Source organism: Cyanistes caeruleus, chromosome 12, assembly GCF_971803275.1.
Source record: "Cyanistes caeruleus chromosome 12, bCyaCae1.hap1.1, whole genome shotgun sequence".
Taxonomy (NCBI): Eukaryota; Metazoa; Chordata; class Aves; order Passeriformes; family Paridae; genus Cyanistes; species Cyanistes caeruleus.
In genome coordinates, this window is record NC_141712.1 from 12,794,097 (window position 1) to 12,813,944 (window position 19,848).

Consider the following 19,848-nt stretch of genomic DNA (forward strand, 5'->3'; position numbering starts at 1 on the left):
TCGGCTCGGCTCGGCTCGGCTCGGCGCGGCTCAGAGCGGGGCGGGCGCTGCTCGGCGGCGGCAGGACCGACACGTGGCACCGCGCCCCGCGCGGCCCCGCCCCCCGCACGCCACTGGCCGCGCCCCATTGGGCGCCGACCGTCGACTTCAACTCCCGGCAGGCCCCGCGGCGCGGGGGGCGGGGCGAGGTGGCTTCTCTCAGTCCCTCGGTAGCACGGTCGGCGGTCACGGGGCGCTGTCGGTGTCGTGACGTCACCGCGGGAGGGACGGACGGACGAACGAACGAACGAACGAACGAACGAACGAACGAGGGGAGGGCCCGACGGGGCGGGGCGGGGCGGGGGGCGCTGCCCGGGGCGCGGCGCGGGGGCGGGTCCAGCCGCAGCCCGGAGTAGGCGCCCGCCCCCCCCGAGTGACAGAAGCGCCCGGGCACCGGAGCTCGCGCTGGGGCCGCAGCCGTCGCTCGCGCCGCCGCCCCCCCTCCGGCCCCTCCGCCGCCCGGTGTAATGCGGCGGCCCTGAGGGGCGAGCGCAGCCCGGCAGGACCCGGCGCGGCCCTGAGGGGCGACGGGGTCTCGCTGCGCCTCGCCGGCCAAACCCATGACTACGGCAAACTGCGGCGCCACCGACGAGTTCGACTTCAGGCTGATCTTCGGCGAGGACGGGCAGCCCGGCCCCGGGCCGCCGCTGGGGCCTGCAGGTGCGCCCCGGGGCCGGGGGGTCGGTCGGGTTCCTGTTTTTCTCCGAACGAGGCGGGGAGGGCAGCGGGGGCTGCGCCGGCCCCGCCGCTGCGGGAGGCGGCAGCCCGGGGGGAGCGGCGCCGTCCGTGCGTCCCTCAGGCCGCGGCCGCTTCCCGGCGCCGCTCCCGTTCCTCCCACGGGACGCGGGGACTCAGGGGGCCACGGGCCGGCCCGGCCGGGCCTCTCCCCGCCGTAACAACTTTCTTTGGGAAAAGAAACTTAAGAGCTCGCATCGTAAGGGAGGAGCCTCCCCGGGCGCGGTGGCTCCGGTGGAGAAAAGGCCCCGGGTTGGATCTGGTGGCCCCACGCCCCCCGAACTCGGGGAACACGATGGGGCGGTGAGGGACAGGGCAGAGAGCTGCAAAGTGTTAATGGGGCCGGACCAGAGCAGTGTTCGGGCATTTGCGATGAAAAGTTTCAGCCGAAGTGTTCCCCGAATATAGAACATCCCAGTTACTCCAGTGTGTTTTGCACTTTGTGTACGTGTGGGTGGGCGAATACCGCGTGTCGAGATGTGGTGGCTCTTTGAGTCCGTGTGTACAGATGCACGCATATATCTCAGAATGCTTCCATTTTACTTTCTTTTGTAGTATTTGAGCCTGAAAATCCTGTTTTAAAATGCTCGTATTTATTGAAACTCCAGAAAACAAAGTATTCCCTGTGAATTGTGGTGTGAAGAATCAATAAGGACCAGCTGTGCCTTGTTTAGCTGTACCAGAGTTTGATGGCTGCGTGCTTTATTTTCTAACCTACTTGAAATAAGTTCTAATTGTTAATGGGCTGTCTTATGTCGAAGTGTTAGATGATAAGATAGCTCTGAAGCTCGACTGTATCCAGGCTAAATGATGCAGCCATGTTGTTTAGTTCTCTCACTCAATTGTCTGCCTAAGTTAATTAGAAAAAAAATTGTTTGATACCGTCTGTGTGCAAGCACTCAGGATTGACTTCTTAGAAAATCCCTAACTTTCTTGATGCTCAGATTTAATTTGCAGATTCATTAAGATAAGGGAAGACTCTCTGCCTGTTTTCCTTCTCAGTGCAATAGCAGACTGTGTTTTGTGAAGGGGGCCTGACCTGTGCAAACTAGATAAATGTATTACAGTATAGTATGAAAATGGAAAATATGTGAACAAATGACAACAAAAATAATTTTGACACCCCAATTTCTATGATTTTGACACAAAACTGGTTGTCTAAACTGTATTCCTTTGCAATGATAGATGAGAATGAGAGAATAAGTTTTTCAGAAGACTAGAAATACTAGTGTGGTATCAACTCAGTGTTATGATATTTGTATTTAGGTAACATTCCTTAATGAGCAGTTTAGATGATACTCTGAATACAGAGAATTTTCTTTGCTTGATAACTCAAAACTATTCTTATATCAAATTTAAAAATGTGATATTTGAACCATGAACTAGTTTGTTTGCTGTAGCTCTCAGTAAGAAATCCTCCATCTGAAACTCAAGTGATTTTACTGTTTTGTAGAATTCTGGAGATGATCTCGCCTGCTGTGCACAGATGTGGCCTTCAGAGGAAAGGGTTAGAGTAGGACTCTGCCTTCATCTATTCTATTAAAAGTATTGCCAGAGTGCATCTGTTCTGCCCATGCATTTTACACATGAAAAACTAGAATTCATATGAGAGGTTCCACATTGGTAATGTATTTTTTCCCTTACCCCTCTTCCAAATATATTAGAAAAAAAAAATTTTCTTAGAGCTGCCTGAAGCATCTATTTCATAATCCCATATCACTTCCTTCAATGGTGGTGCCTGTTGTGCTGCAAAGTACACATAAGGGTATTTTTTTTCAAATGAATGCTAATAATAAAACATGTAGGTCACAGGGAAAGTTGCTTAATTTGAAATAAATAGTACTAAAATTACTAAGTTTTCCATGATCATGAAGAACACCTCAAAACATATTCTGATCCTTCATGCTTTGTCTCTAGAAGTTTGAGACTAGCATTCTGATGAAAGAGATGTCTGGTACTAAGTTCTTTTGCAAATAACATGGAAATCTATGTTAATAGTGTCTTTTATACTGAGACTACTCTAGTGTTGTGAGGATTTTGTTCTTTTATATATGTACACATGTAAGTATATACAGTTACATGTTTATATTTAACTGTGTTTGTAATCAAAAGCAAGGCAAAGTGAGCTATTCTTTCATTTCCTTGAAATACTTTTGGTACTTGAACTACTAAGAAAGTGCTAGTGCCAGGCAGTAGATTACCCTTTTTATGATATTAAAAGAACAGTAAGAGAAATTAAATCAGCTGAGATCTTTAGTTATTACACAGAACAATTTCAGTGGGTTGCAGGATAGCAGGACTAACATTCATAGTTTTGTGCTAAGGCTTGAGACCTCTGTTCTGCATTAGTGCTTATTTGCTTGATCTGAAAGTTGTAGTTCCTGCTGCAGAGAATGCATGAAAGATGGTGTTAAGATGCTTGAAATCCCTAGTGTAATACTGCAATCTTAGCAACATACTGGGATTGAAATTAAAGGGGTAGCCCATTTTCGGTAGTTTTTGGGTGGAGGTAAAAATTTGCTCAAGTAATTGCTAAACTAAAGATTCTCAAAAGCTCTTCAACTGCTTTCAAGTGGATGTTAGGTACTGAGTACCTTCTGCAAACTCTTGCCTTCTGTTTCTCTGATTGTTCAATGTCTTTTGGTTCAGTTTTAAGATACTGATGAGCTTCATCTTTTTATGACCAAGAAATTCAAGCCTCCAGTGCCCAAAGATAATGCTATAGATCACTCTGAAGTGAACCAAATCTCTTTGGTGTGCTCTTTATTGCAAAATTTTGTGTAGCTGCAGTAGCACCTGATTGCATCATGCTGCCTTATATCAGCTGCATTGGAAATGTCTAAGTCAGCATGTGCATTACAGTATGTTCAGGTCCTCCACAGTCCGCTAAAAGAGACTGGCATGCAACTGTCAGTGACAGTGTTTGATGTGCCACCTGGTTTGGTCTTTCTGATGAAGAGACCTTTGGGATGTAATATGTGACACTTGAGTACTTGAATTAGCACGAATGCTTTTGTAATGATGCCCCAATTCCCTTCATCACCACCAGTGTTGCAATACTATTCAGACATAAATTCTAGACGAATTTGGGGAAATTTGTCTAGAATTTATGAAGCAATTAAACTGCATTGAGTTTTTCACACTGCTGAGGACATGATACTTTTTAAATGCCGAATTTCTCATAATGGAAGCAAATATGAGTTGCTATGATATTTTCTGAAGTTTTGTTTTAGGGATTCTTCTTCTCTTTTAAAGAATGAGTTTTTACAAGGTAAAAGCTGTACTGGTTGATTTTGTTTATTTGCTTTCCCACAATATGAGTGCTTTAAAAGAAGTATTCAAACTACCCTCCTTGGACTTCAGGTTCATAGTATTTATTTTATTTTCTTGGAAGCCATGAAACAAGCTGAAAAGGGGTTCTTCATATTTCCTTAATTTTGTAATCCTTTAACATTCGGTTAAGTAATACTATTTAGTAATCTTGTTACAAATGAACCTCACAATATCTCTTACTTTTCTTCTGAAGATTACAAAAAATATCCCAGTTCTGTGATGAAACATCTTTGTGAGCTGCATCCTCATTTTGCATAAGGACACTGTCTGGATTTGTGTCTTTGATTGGCTCGCAAACTTCTACCCCTGTTCTTCTCAGAGATTTTTTTTCCTTTAGCTTAGAGCTGGTAGGCTATTGGTTTGTTACTGGATATCATGACTGAAATACACATTTTTCCATAGTGACTGTCAGAGTAATACCTGATCTTTTCTTTTGAAGGTTTTCATGTCAGTCCTTTCTCTGTGAGCATCCACGAGCTGCTTGGGCTGCTCAGCAGTTGTCTCCTGCCCACATACCAAGTGCTCTGAAGTGATGCTGGGCACTGGATTTTCTCTCAGCTAGGCAGAGTTCTCTCATAGCAAAAACTGGCACTGTGTATGAGTTACTTCATTTAGGTGTGTCTTAGAAGTCTTAAAACCACTGATTTGTACGGAAACACCACCACAATACTAGTCTTTATAGCTTTGCCTTCATCATTAACATGTAAAGTATCCTTTTTCCCTTCCTAAATGTGTATTCATGACTGGTATTGCTGTCAGGGATTGTTGATGGAGAGTAGGAAACAGACAAAGCTGTTGACGAGGTTTTGCAGCATGGTTGAACTTCTGTTCTTTTCCCCAAGGTCATGATTAAGGTAAATAATCTTAAGAAAGTCAAGTTGTGGTAGAAAAGAGAGGGTAGTCTTATAATCAGATTGAGCAGAAAATTAAAGATTGGGTGCTAGCAGTAGCTGTGAACTTGAGGTGTGAGTTGAGGATTGCTCTTGATGAAATTCGGTTTTGTTTCCAAAAGTGCTGGTCTAGAACTGTTGGAAAGTTTGCTTTCTTAGCTGAGTAAGAGGAGCTTGTGAGACATATTTTGAAGTCTTTTAGCAGGCTACCTTGCATACCTGTATGGTTCACTTGAAAAAATAAAATATTTTGATTCTGTTTAGATTTGGTTGTCTATATAAATGGGTAAGAGAGAAAGTCTTTGCACAAGATGGTAACTGTGGTTAATATGTATAATTTGAGCCATCCATATAAATACAGCTGTCTGTGCTGGTCTGTTAACATTTGCTATACAAAAGAGTGTTCATGTGGGTTAAGAATAGGATCAGCTGGTGCAACTTTTAGCAAAGGAATGAATGGATAAGTTACTTGAATCCATTTATTTTTTTCTCTCTTAGATATAAATGACACTTTGTAACAGAAATATTTGTTTACTTATTAGATAACTGAGTATTAAATATATTGTGATAAACCAGCACTTGCAGGAAATTGTGCTGCTATAATTTTATTTTACAAGCTAGTGGATGCTGGTATCTGCATGTAAAAGATTGACACACAGGGACACAATGCAAATCAGTCATATAGGCTGTGGTTATATAATCTGCTGATGGGGGGGAGGAGGGAAAACCAAACAGCTGCATCTGACCAAAACCAGGGGGTCCTGTGACTTCAAGATAGCTTAGAAAAACACTGAGGAAGAACCAAAGGAAAATGTGTACTAAAGTGGTATTAATGGAGTCAAGAATTGCCTGGCAATTAAGAGTTAGAGATTAAGATGATAATCCTAGCAAATTGACATGTTTGAGTATGTTGTGATTTTTCAAAGTATTCTGGTTAAATTATATCTTGCCCATTTGAATGAAGCTTGATCAGCATGAGACTATTCAGGGAAAATACCAAATTTTTTTATGTGATATTGCAAAGCAGTTGTAGTTGCAGCTAATGTAATTTAATAATTTTTCTGTTTTGGCAGTATGGTTCTTTGATCACTACATAGTGCATTGAGAGTCACTAGGTAGTGAGTCACTGTGTATTGCAGGGATTTGAAAAAGGTCCCCGATTTGACAAAATGTCATTTATTTTGTTCGTGAATTCACAGTTGCACATCACACTCTGTCCTTTTTCCTCCCAACTGAATTGTGGGCAGAGTGTAAATGAAAACAAATCCTGAGATTTAGGATGGGGGAGATGGTCATGGTACAAAAGCATTTAGTCTAGTGCTTTTGTCTTACACATTTCTGAAAATTAGAAATAAGCTCACTCTTTTTCAAAGTAAAAAGTAACCCTCTGCCTAAAACATGACAGTCCCATTCCTTTGGTCTGTGTTGTCCAACTGAAAGCAGTTTGTCAGATGCCACCTGAAGTGTTGCCAGCTCAGTAGTGTTGCTCTGAATGAGAGAGAATAAATTCGAGTAGATGGGGCCTGGGTCAATAGTAAGCAGCAGTTTGGCTGTTCACAGCAATAACGTAAATATGGGAGTTGTTGCCTCAAGCTGCCCTGGTGGGCCAGGGAAGTACGTGGAGCAGACTTGGCAGTGAGCCCAGCCAGTAAAACAACATCCAAGTCCTTGCATGTGTCCAGGCATGCCATGTGGGTTCGAATGACAGTGGAATTTAAGATGAGTGAAATGATCAGTAAGGCTAAGTAAAACTGCAGGGCAGGAGCAAGCTTATTAAGAAGCCAGCATTCTCTTCTACCTTTAGTACACCCATCTGTGAGTGTTCTTGTGAAATACTGGCTAAAAAAGAGAACATTAACAAATTGTATAACTGTTCAAAATCATTCAGGGAAGATGAATTTGAATCTGAAGCACTGCAGGTCTGGTGGAAGGAGAGAAGAATGAACTTTCTGGGGATCTGACTACAAACCCATGATCTTTTGTAGTAAAGTCATGAAAATAGAATTCTGTGTCTGTTTCAATTTGGTGTTGTGTGGTGATTTTGGTGGGTTTTTTTAAGGCAGAAACCAAAGCTTCATTTGAGGTTGCATGAAAGATGTTTGTAGATAAAAACCTGAGCAAGTACTTACAGCTAATTTATAACCAGAAATTTAGTACCATATTATTTATACTAATATTTAGGTTAGTAGGAATTGCATGCTTAAAAATGGCTTCTCAGGCTGCACTTTGAAGATTAGTCATCACTTCTGAAAATGACAAATATTTTTAACATAGAAAAAATTCTTGAATGGAGTTGAATATTTCTTGTGTTTTTTGGGTTTCTTTAGCAGTTTGGTGGAGAGGCTTAATGAGAGTCTTCATGTGTTAGTGGCTGCTAACATTGCTTTTTTGGGAACAAATGCTATGAGAAATGTTTTTTTTAATCCTGTATTTTATTTTTTTTAATGGTTTTAGACAAAATGGAAGGAGGATTTACACATACTTTCAGAGAAGCAGCGTTTGCTCTGTGCTAGAGAGGGAATGAAATTGTGACTGATTGTAGTTGGGCCAGGGCAGAAACTGTCACCTTTTAACTAAAGTTGTTTTACAGAGTAGCCCTTTGTATCTTCATAGCCAAAATGAAAGTGTGACAGAATGACAAACTGCTAATCCAGTCATGTTGCATTTATTAAATGTTAGTGACAATGATTCATTGCTTTGATGGCTGCATAATGGCCTGTAATAATATCTGCAGTGATGTATAGCTACTCATGTGTATCTTTAGATGCTTTCTAGAAGTTGTTCCCTAAGTCAAGGACAAAAAGGGGATGAGGAGATTCAGTAACTGATTACAAAAGGCTTTAAGAGTGTCATTTAGGATAACTGTAGTCAAACAACAAAGCCATAAGAAAATAGATGGCTTAATCCAAAGAACTGCTAAGAAAACCTGTCAACATTTTGTATTTTGCATAGATTCTTTAAATTACCCAAGTCTCTGTATTTCATCAGTGTAATTTGTCGAGTTTAGTCTTTTGAGAGCAAATGCCACCGTCTTTCAAATGTCCAAGCCTTTTGTGTTGGGGGCAAGAGGTTAGGCTGATGTATGGTATGTGGTGAATCCTCCACTCCTGCTGGAATAAACACAAGCTACTTAGGAAGAGATGCAAAATTACATGTGGCACGGTCATGAGGCATGGTATTATCACCATCTCTGTATTTTGGGGTGTCATTCTGAACCTTGCTGAAAAAAATGGTATTTGCACTCAGCTCCAGCCTCCTCTTTTTCATATGGCTCATTCATATTTCTGCCTTTTACTGTATCAATGTAGGAAAGTTTCAATTCAAGGTGTTTCTGATACTACATTCATTTGAGCAGATGGGAAAACAAGGCCATTTCAGACTGTCATTCTGGCTCATCGCAGTTCTTTGATGTACACAGCCTTTGAGTTTGGTGCACCTGAAGTCCACATATAAGATACATTATAAAATATTGGTGAAAAAGCTGTAATAATTGATGGTTCGAAATACTGAGTTAACTATATGGTAGGACTGTCTGCTGTGGAATGGTTTGCCCTCTGTCATGCAGGCCAGCTGCAGAAGTACAGTGTGATTTGGCTGAGACATCTGTGTAATTTGGCTGAGGTGTGAAGACTTCCCAAACGAGTTTGTTCAGATATTATCGATACCAGTTCTCAGTCTCTGTGCTGTGCTCTGATAATCAGAAAGGGAATGCCCCCATTTCAGTCTTCCTTCCCCTGTGTAACTGCTCCCCACTCAGACATCTTGCCTTGGCCTACTGTTCTCCTTTTCTACCAGTTTTCACAAAGACCCTGGTCTGTGTCCCTATACTCTTCCTGTAAACTAAAATACACCTTTTCTTACACACTCCTGTCTGTTTTCTTTGATATGGTACTGGAGCAGTGAGCTGGCAAGTGTCTCTGAATAGGGCAGCAGGTTGCTGTGAGCAAGGTTGTCTTAGAAGTCAGTTTGTGGTAAAGATGTCCATGTAGGAGTTAGGTGAATTAGGTGAGGATGTTGGTTCATTATGTTTGAATAACTGGAGAGCCTTTTCATGGAGTCTGCTGGTTTTGCTCCCACAAAGGAAGAGTTGTACATGATAAATTGACCCACAATAGCAAGAATCTAGGCAAACCTGACCTGCTGGCAATTACAGCACATGATTAATTCCCTTGTTCCTTTCACTCAGTATTTGCCTAATCTTCTCATCTTTATGCTCAGTCTACTTCCAGTGGGTCAGGCACAGCACACCAGTTTGGGAGCGATCAGGCTTCTCTCAGGTCCCATGTCTACACATCTGAAATGCTCTGGAGTTGCAGGGCTGCAAAAGAACTATCTTGTTCATCTTCAGAACAGCAGTGTCAAAAGGCTGCTCATACTGTGTGATAGTACCTACTGTGCTGTTTTTAAAAGGCTGTACACTAATATCTCTGAAGTACTGCGTCAAGTTAAGATGACTTTTTGTCTGACAGTGAATGACAAAGGAGGCTCCATCAAACTGGAGGGCAGCAGCTTCTGTTTTGTCTACAAGGTTATTGTGCATGAAATATTGTGTCTTCTTGAATCATACAGCCACAGATTAAAAAAGGGAACCAAAGAGGAGCCCATAGAACTTGGAGTCTTCTAAAGCAAGAAGCAGATTTTTTTTTAATCTGTTATGAGTATTGATGAATAATGTTTAAATACTGAACCAACAGCTTTATAAAGTTATCATTTAAAGAAGTGCTTCATATCAACCAGAAATAGCAGGAGAGCTGGAGAAGGCACAGGTATAAACACTGCTTAGAGCTTCCGGTTGTTATTTTCTGTTTTGTAACTGAACTTAGAATGACTAATTCTTGTTGAATCTTACAGTTACAAGTTGAATTCTTTACCTGCTTTGTACGTAACTTTTTATCAATGTATCTCAAAGCTGTTCTTTCCCTATTTGAAATTTAATTTCATTACTTCAGTGTGAAGTTGGATGCGCACTAGGTCAACAGTTCTAGTTTAAATGTGTACCAGGCTGTAGCCTAAGGGTTTATTTAGATGCATGTTACATTTTTATTTGATGGTGAGCACCAGTGAACACCTGCAGTTCCTGTCCTGGTTGCTTGTTTCCTCCCATGTCCTAAAGCTTGCCATTCTGTCAGTTGTGTATATACAGGTGTTAGTGCACGGTAAATACGCTTGCCAAAATCATCTATGTTAAAAGAACCTCTTCTCATTTCCCCTCCCCCATTGTGTGTGGAGGTGTGTGGGAAGGAGATGGTTGCTGCTCAAAAAACCTTAATGTAGTTACACCCCAAGAGTCAGTATGTTCTTATTTTAGTCAGTGTCAGTTGTAAACATTTGATATGATGGATTATTCTCTTGTTTAAACCAGTGCAGCTTCTTTATTCTATGTTTCTACAAAGGATAATGAATTCTTACCCAGACTAGAATTTGGAAAAGACTCATTGATGAGCTCCCACTGTTGAGAAGATTATTTTTTTTCTACATTTATAGTATTCTTGCTTAACAAAAGAAAGTGAGTGAAATTGTGACTGGCATGACAGAACAGCCTCTGGCATACGTGATTGACAAAAGTAAAATTTATTTTTGTCCTTTTTTTGCATAATCTGATATGACCATGAAACAAAGCACAAAACCATCAAAGAGAGTGAACTGCTTCATAAAATAAGAATTGTAAAACATCCCTTTCTAAAAACTTAAACTTGTAGTAGTGCTTCACATATTGCTAACTTCTGTCTAGAATGATGTGTTTCCCCCTACTCCACCTTGCTACCTTAATTTTTTTTCACAATTTATTCTTTTTCAGTACCATATTTGGCTTGCTAGTCAGTTGTACTCCTTATAAAAGAATACATTGCTATGTTTCAGTTTGGGGTTGTGGGGTTTTTTCAAGTTGGTGTTTGTAGGAGGTGTTTCTGGAGAGCTGATAGCTTGTAATGGAAAACTGGAATTAAATATCCATTTATAGAGCTTTAGTGCAATAAGGTACTAAGAAGAACTCTGATCAGTTGTGGTTTTAAGTGCACAAAAGAAAAGCTATTATTGGTTATGTTGTGTTCCCTGTGAAGACTAAAAGTCCTCTTTCATCCCAAGAAATGTATAAACTGCTGCATACCTGCAAAATAATGAAATGAAAAAACTACATATGCTTTTTGTCCCTTTCTACAAATATTTTTGTAACCATTGTATACAGGAAGAGATGATAACTGTAATGACAGAAGTGGAAAACAGAAGAGTTGGTCACTCTTAAAGCTTGCAAGTGAAACAGACTTGCCTGAGAGCACATGATGTCTGTGTCGATGTTCAGGTCTTTCTTCATGCTATTTAGAGGATTTGATTACTGATGCTGTTTTCACAGTAGTAGTTTTATAAGACTAGGTAATGTTGTGTTTTCTTCGTACCTTACAGCAACTTCTATTGTTTGAAAATGCTTGTTTATGGGCTTGTAAACTTAGAATAATAAAACAGTTTGTGTAATTCTGGCACAGGGCTTGTGTTCAGACATTTGATAGCAATTGACCTTCCTTCTCTGGAGAAATCTGGCTGAGTGCACAGCTGCACATGTGCATGTGCCAGTACACTACTGGGGAGTGAACAACTGGTGAGCAAGCATTGCTAGATCTAAATGTGCACTCTCATACAGCAAGTAGCAAGCAAAATGTACTTTAGAAGCAGTTGTTCTAGATATTATTTAATTATATTTCCCAGTTAGACAGCTTATGTTGAAGTGTAGTTAGCAGCCTAGTAAGGGATGAGCCAGCATTGTTTTAATACTGAACAGGAGCTTCTGTACACAAGGCTGTTTCCAGAGAGTAGCAAATGTACATTCAAAATGAGCAACCTTCTGGTTCCCATTGACAGTGGATGACACAGACGCTTCATGTAAAATTGCAATGAAAATCTGCAGCTTTATTTAGCTTATACACTGTGAATATAGAGCATCTGTTCATTTTTGTGATCCCTCAGTAGTGAACCTGATCTCAGCAGGGTGGGGAAGAAGGCTTCAGTAAATTTCTAAAGACTTATGGCTTCTCTGTGCGTGGCAGTGTTAAAAGTAAGCTGTGTTTCTTTCTATGCCATTTGTCCAGTAGATCTCCTTTGATTGTAAAAGAAAATTTGTTTGACGTGGTTTGTTCTTAGGAAACAGTGACTTGTTTTGTTTCTTTGTCTCCTTTAAAATGCTTACTGGAACAAATAAACTATTAATACTACTTCTAAAACCGAAGTTGAACTTATTGGCCCATAATTCTTCAGTATTTTTTAACCTTTTATTTAGTCCAGTTTTCTTTACTCTGTGTTGCTGTTATCTTTATTAGCAGTTTATTCTGTTGTCCTTACTAAAGCAAAAGCATTTAGCACACCTGCCTTTGCAGTGGCATGAACAGCTTTTGATGTGAATGGCACTACTTTTCTTGGTCTGTGTATTTTGCTGTGTCTGTCTTGCCTAGCATCTTGCCTCTTTGTGCTTGTGGTAGTTTTTGTGCTCTGCCTTCATAGCCTGCCCTAGTTTCTGTGTCTTGAGTACTTTCTTATATTTTATGGTCAGTGAAGGCCTCATGACTTCTTTATTGTCTTTCCTCCCCCAATAGGATTGTTTGGATGTAATAGCTCTCCTGTTAAGTAAACAGATTTCCATAACTCCATTTTTTTTCCTTTGGGCTTCTCCATTACTCTTTTTTCCTTACAATTGCCTGTTGTGAGACTTCTCCTTTGTTTACCCTCTGTTTCTTGAAGCCCTGTGTTGGATTTGTTTTGTGCTATTCTCACTGCTTTCTCTTTTAAGAGTTATCACCTAAGTCTTTTTCATTCTTTCTTTTTTCCCCCCCGAGTTGTATTTGTGTTTGTGTGTTTACTAGTTCCTTGAGATAGATTAGGGGGCTCTTCCAGATTGGATTCTCTGCAGTCTTTATTAGGACTAAAATAATTGCTGGTAAATAATCTAGTAGAATTTATGATTCGATTTGTGAAGGTCTTAGTTTTTTGTGAGCAGCTAACAGGTTATTTTAATACACGAACTATAAGGGGGAGGATTTGTGCATGCAGATTGAAATAAATTGGCATGTTTAACAATTGTGTCTGAAAATGATTTGGGTGATTTAGTGTTCAAACGGTTCTGTGTTCACAGTGTGAAGCATGCTTTTGAAATTGGACATTCATTAGGTTTCTAGCTTCCTGTTTTGTGTGTGTGCAGCTGGGGAGGGGTAACGGGACAGCACAGTGCCAAACTCAGGAGAGCTGTTTGTCAGGAGAGGGACCAAAGAAGCCTGAGTCAAAAAAGTTCTGTCTCTTTGCTCCATCTCTTCCCCTGTTCTCCTAAGCTGGTGCTGGTAATTCTGTGCTAGTCTGATCTATCCACCTCAGCCTTGTCAAAATTAAATTCTGAATGTACATCTGCTTTTTTGTAAATCCCTGTAACACTGAAAGTAGAGAAATTGTCTTAAATATTTTAAGATTTCTTGATTATTGGCGCAAGAGGGATAAGGCTCTTTGCAATCATGAGAGATTTAGTGCAAACAATGTGCTGCTACTGTTCCTAAAACCATTAATGACAGTAAATGGTTATACAGAGGGCTTGAAGATTTCCAACTGTTGCTCTTCTAAAACATTCTTCTTATTATTTAAAAAGTTCTGTAGCTGTAACTGTTTTGTTTCTAAGTTTTGATAAGCTGGGTAATAGACTTTATTAGAATTGCCTTTTTCTTACCTTGATCTATGCTTTTGCTAATACTGAGTTAGGAAACAGACATCTATGCTATGGTCTTGCACATTAATACACCAATAGATGTGGAAAACCTATAACCAACTACTGTCTGCAGTTCCTGTTTTGTGATGGTAAACAGCAAAAAGAAAAACCCTCAATTAATGTTTAAAAAAAAAAAGTCTGTTGCCCTAGTGAAAAGACAAGGAAATGCAGTTTTGGTTGTGCTCAGCATAGTGAGCTTGTGTTAATTTTGTGTGATACATGCAATAGTCCTTCCTGAGAACCCTGATCCTTTCAGTGTGTGCATATTTAGAAATCAACCTATGCTGATTTTCTGTGCTCTTATCACATATAATAGTAGTTAGTGATGTATAATACAGATAATTGTCATACATAACCATAATATATATAAATTACTAGGTAATCCTTAATTGCAATGTATGCCTCCTTTAATAGATTTCTTACAGAGTTGTTCCCTACTCATAAGCCTTCAGCCTTTTCTTTTTGATTTCTTTTATGAAATCTGAGGAATGTAGTCCATTCCTTGTTAACAATGTGCTTGCTCTTCATTTGAAAATGTTTCCCTGTGACTGGGGAGATGTTTTGTTTCTGTTTTAGTTAATTTTAAGATGATTGCTATTAGTGAAACTGGTAATAGATTGACTTCATCGACAAACTAATTTTTTCATCATGGAAAAGTCTAAAATACATAGCTTCCTGTCTGGATAGTCTAACTGATTGTGAGAAAGACTACATTTATTTTAAAACAAATATTAGTAGTCTGCTGGTACTCAGGATAAAAATAATTCTTAAAAAAGAGCTAATACCTAGAGGTGAAATTAATGTCACCTAGCCTGGATTTATGGAAAATTAAAGAGTAAAGATCCTATTTACAAGTGTAAAGAAACAAGAGTGGAATCACAGTGGCTACAAAATAGGAAAAAAAGTTGTGTTTTCTACTTTTGTTTCAGACAGATATCTCATATTGGCAGTTAATTCAATATTGAGAAGTGGAGCAAGACAATCTGCTTTAGTTCTGTGAGACGAAGTTGCTGATTATGTTAACGGGACTTGTACTCCCTCTCAATTGCTTGTTTTTCTTTGGAATATTTCCTGTGTTTTGGATAAGTTAGTGAGATCTGAGAATATTTTGTTTTGCCTTATTTTGCTGAACAACTTGTGCTCAAACTTCATGCGACTGCACTGAAAAATACTATTCAGCATAGGCACTTGAGAGTTTTCTAAGGTACAAAAAATATATCTTAGGAATATGATTCTTTATAGTATGTCTAAGAATATTCCTTGTTAGGTCTTCTTTGGTTGAATGTTTTAGTAGTTTCCATTCAAATAATCTCCATTCAAGTTTGAGTCACAGTAAGATGCTTTCTGCTGTTAAAGTAGATCAGTATTATGTTTATGATGTTCTGGTGCTTGTAAGTATTGACTGGGCTTGCAGAAAGTACGTTAGTCCTATTTATGTCAAAAAGATGAGCTTTCAATGATCTTTGATTAAAAATGTATAATTATAAGTGGAATACAATTAAAATTAAAGTTATGAAAGATAAAGTTTGAATTGAGTGTTCAAGCATAGATCTTTTCAGGTTTTCAAGCCTTTTTTCTGTTTGTATTATATTTTCAATGATTGAAGATATGTATAAACTATGAAATCTTATTGAAAATCGGATTTGTGATAGAAAACCATGCTGTAGTCATATTTCATTGTAAAACAGACTGGGGAAAATTTAAAATTAAGAATTAGCTTTTTTTTGTGTAACCAGTGTAATGGGAAATGTCTAGGATGTTGATAACAGTCCATATCTGTGAAGCGAAGGATTTTGTTTATGGTGTTTATCCAGGTATGGCATTCCAACTCTTACTACTTCTGTCTTTTGTAATTTTGTTTTTAGATCTCGAGTCAGATGACTGTGCATCCATATACATCTTTAATGTAGACCAGCCATCATCCTCTGTCAATCAGCCAATTTGTATTCCTCGACATGGACTGCAGTCTCACTCTTCTCCTACAAGATTTCAGAGTCACAAGAATTATGAAGGCACTTGCGAGGTACCAGAATCCAAGTACAGTCCACTAGGTGGACCCAAACCCTTCGAGTGCCCCAGCATTCAAATCACATCGATTTCACCCAACTGTCACCAGGGGATTGAGGCCAACGAAGATGAGTTACACACAAATGGCACAGAAAATGAGTATATGGAAAGGCCTTCCCGGGACCATCTCTATCTTCCTCTTGAGCCATCATATAGGGAATCATCCCTTAGTCCGAGCCCTGCCAGCAGCATTTCGTCCAGGAGTTGGTTTTCAGATGCTTCTTCTTGTGAATCCATTTCCCATGTTTATGATGATGTAGACTCAGAGCTAAATGAGGCAGCTGCTCGATTTACCCTTGGCTCTCCTTTGGCATCACCTGGTGGTTCTCCGAGAGGTCCCAGTGATGAATCGTGGCAGCAGCCTTACGGATTTGGGCATGCCTTGTCACCTAGACAGTCTCCGTGTCATTCTCCTAGAACTAGCATTACAGATGAAAATTGGCTGAGCCCTAGACCAACATCAAGGCCCTCATCAAGACCTACATCCCCCTGTGGGAAGCGCCGACACTCCAGTGCTGAGATTTGCTATGCCGGTTCTCTCTCTCCTCACCATTCTCCAACTCCATCACCTGGCCATTCTCCCAGAGGAAGCATAACAGAAGACACGTGGCTAAACACTTCCATTCATAATGTACAAGGCCTTAACTCTGGCCTTTCACCATTTCAGTGTTGTACAGAGACTGATATTCCTCTAAAAACCAGAAAGACCTCAGAGGATCAGACTGCCACTTTATCTGGAAAAATAGATATCTGTCCTGAAGAACAAGGTAACTTGTCATCATCCCTTGAAACTGCAGTAGATGATTGCTCTGGATCTCAGCATACCTTGAAAAAAGACTTGCCTGGAGACCAATTTCTTTCTGTTCCTTCGCACTTTACTTGGAACAAACCGAAGCCTGGTCACACTCCTATATTCCGGTAAGTGATTAGAAAGTAACTCTTTCCTGTTTTTTCCCCTCCTGTGCATCTTAAATAGACATATAAATGTCCTTGTATTTCAGTGATGCATTAAGTCTTCTAAAAGAAAACTTGTTCAAGGTAGATAGATGTTATAATTAGGAAAAAACAAGTTGAGATACCAAATATCCTTCATCTTTTAGAAAAACAGGAGATGCATTGTAAATAGAATTAGTTTTATTTAAGTAAAGTTTGTGTATATGCGCAGAGCCCAGCTGAATTTAATGTCTGTGGATTTTGTACATGCTTTGCAATTCCATCTAATCTGAGCACTTTACATTTTAATATAGCTAAGGAAACCTAACTTGCATGATTTTATAAAACTGGGAGATCACAAAAGAGGTAGGGAGTTTGTTTGCTTTTGTGTCTATTTGCTTCTTTGGGCTCATATAATTTTAGAAATAGAATAAAGAAGAAAATTTGTATGCCATGCTGAAAATCATCGAGAAAGAATGGATGTCTGGGCTGTAGTTCCAAGGTATTTCCACCATCCTTGATAGATTTAAATAGGTCTTTTCCTTTTGCAGTCCTGTCATGTGCAAGCAGGATGATTTTTGGAGACTCTGAAGAGGGAAGTGGTTCAGTTCAGGGAGAAAGTCCCCCTCCTTTTCATTCTGTTACTTTATAGATGGATCAGTTCTGTGGTCTTTTGAGTTATAGAGCTTGTATAAATTCTTCAGAAGTTGTCAGCTAGCTTGGCTTCTTAATAACTAAATTAATTTAAACAATACTTATTCAGCCATTTGATTATTTTTTGCCTAATTTTATAACCACAGACTTTAATTCCTCTCCACAGAATTGTACTGATTTTAGTAAATAGAAGTGGTTTGTTTTTTTCCTTCTCCTTTGATATTCTTCCACATAACTGTGGATGCAAAATTTGACAGTAAAGATGCAAAGCTGCTGGCTGGAAAAATCTGTTTTATCAGGTCTGAAACTACTGTGTTAACAGATCAGCTAACTGTCCTCAAGTCTGGGTTTTTTTCAAATTCCATAGCCATCTGTTAGTAATAGGTGTTCAATCTGTTACTAGAATCTTTGCATTTGAACTGAAACAATGATGACTGTTTTTACTTAATTGTGTATTTTGGAATTGTATTATATTTATGTAGGATATTAAGCAGTCCTAACTTGGCATTTTTGTTACTTGCAGGCTAACATTGTTCATAAAAGGTGAACGCTGTTGTAGGATTAGAGGTCAAGAACATACAGGCATGGGGTGTAGATCTGTGGTTCTTTTGTAGGATGAACAAAGTGGTTTAAAACAGATGGCTCATACCTGTTTCCTCTTGTACTGCAGAGAACTGAGTACAACTGAATAAAAAGACATTTTAATGCTTTCATTAAAAAGTAAAAATATTTTTTAAAATGTCAGACTTTATTTAGAAACTGGCACCAAAGAATTTCTGTAAATATAAGATGGGAAAATGGCAGAAGACAATGAAGACTACACCTGTACCCAAGGAAACTACATAAATCTATTAAGCTGTATACATTTACTGCCAAAAATGTCAGCTGACTGTTGAATTAGTGGAAATGGCTGCACTGGCAGCTGTATCCTCAGTGAAATGTTGAATTACTTAGCAGTTGTAGCCTATTCCACAGGGGCTATGGCAGTGTGCATCTTCAATAGGTAAAACATTCCATTTTGTCATATAATACCTTGTAATTTTGATTCTTATAAACCAGGGTAGCTAAGTTGACCTTTACGTTTTATGAATAAAATTGAAATGCAAGAAGATCCATTGTTTTTAAATAGTTGATGATGGTGACTGAAAGTGAGCATATTAGTTGTCATAAAGAATTATATAATTGCTTTTTATGTATTTATTCCATATTATAATACAATTGTATTATTTGTAGTATAAGTTACAAGATACAGTAAAAATAGTACACTTCTTAATGTCTTGATTGTATTGTCAAGTACAAAGTAGTGCATGAAGTAAACAGGAGTATTGATTCCAAGCAGATGAGGTGCACATCCAGCTGCAATAACTGACCCCTGGCAGAAGGGAGGGTTATTTGCCTCACATGTTCCATGGTGTGAAATGTGTAGGTAGCACCTTCTGCTCTGAATGCTTGCTAAAGTTTTGTAAATCTGTTATCTGCTTTATCTGTCAAGCCCTAACCATGTTTTCCTTCATGCTTCTGTTTTCACTAAGTGTGCAATGCTAAACAAAATCTAAAAATGTATAAGATGCTTTTGAGCATGTTACTCATATTTCACATGCCATCCAAACTGTTTTGTTAGATGACAGCTTGTTATTTGGTCACAGAAACCCATAATCTACCAGTCAGTGGCATATGAAAAATGTCTGTGTATTACTTGCCCCAAGTCCTATTTTTGCTTCCTTGTCAAGGGGAAGTGTAGGTGAGGGCTTGGGCAGGGCCACTGCAGCAATTCCTTCCTACTGGTGGAAGAACTGGGCAGCAGCTTCTGTACAGGGAATAGTGGAGGGTCTGTTGATGTCACTCACCAGGTGTGATGGCAGATGCAGTTGGTCATTTTACAGAATATTCAGCAATGAACTTTCTAATTTTATTGATTACATGGTTACTCTTGTTCCTGTTTAAGATACCTGCTTCACCCCCCACCTCCCCACAGGGTGATGGATAAGACATAGTTTTATCTATGTCTCATGTTTTCCTTCCCCTTCACTTAAAAAAACTTTATTTTTGGGATCTTCATGCAGTGATAGTAGATCCAACCTTCCCACTTGCATTTTACCCCAACATTCCACAAATGTGCTGATTTTATGACTTTCTTGTACACTTGAGTTTGAGTTGTAAGAGTTCCAGAAAGTAAAAAAAAATAAAAATAAAAGTCAGAAAGTCTGTTTGACAACACTTTTTTTTACTTGAACAAGGGGAATAAAAAGACTCTAGAGATGACCTAGAAATCTCTACTGAGCAGATGATTTAATATAATGCATTGGGTGAGGACTTCACTCGACAAGTACAATGCATGAGATCAGCAGCATTGCTGATGCTAACCTTGGTTATGGTATTATAGAATTAAGGACCATCACAGCCATGGCCAGCACTGGTGTAGGTAACATGGGAGTATTTTTTTAGAAAAGTGATCACAGATGA

General features: G+C 39.5%; 1 protein-coding gene across 3 annotated transcripts in view; it reads left to right on the forward strand.

The window, feature by feature from the left end:
* Positions 1-259: 259 nt before the first annotated feature.
* The window catches only part of NFATC3 (nuclear factor of activated T cells 3), a 64,673-nt gene continuing 45,084 nt past the window's right edge, over positions 260-19,848 (forward strand). For 2 of the 3 annotated variants that reach the window (XM_086847254.1, XM_086847255.1), the window contains exons 1-2: positions 260-699; positions 15,597-16,716. In XM_086847254.1, the coding sequence (XP_086703380.1) occupies positions 600-699; positions 15,597-16,716 (1,220 nt within the window). In that variant the 5' untranslated portion in view covers positions 260-599. Of the gene's footprint in view, positions 700-2,227; positions 2,282-15,596; positions 16,717-19,848 lie in introns of all 3 variants that reach the window. The other variant, XM_086847256.1, reaches the window with a different exon arrangement.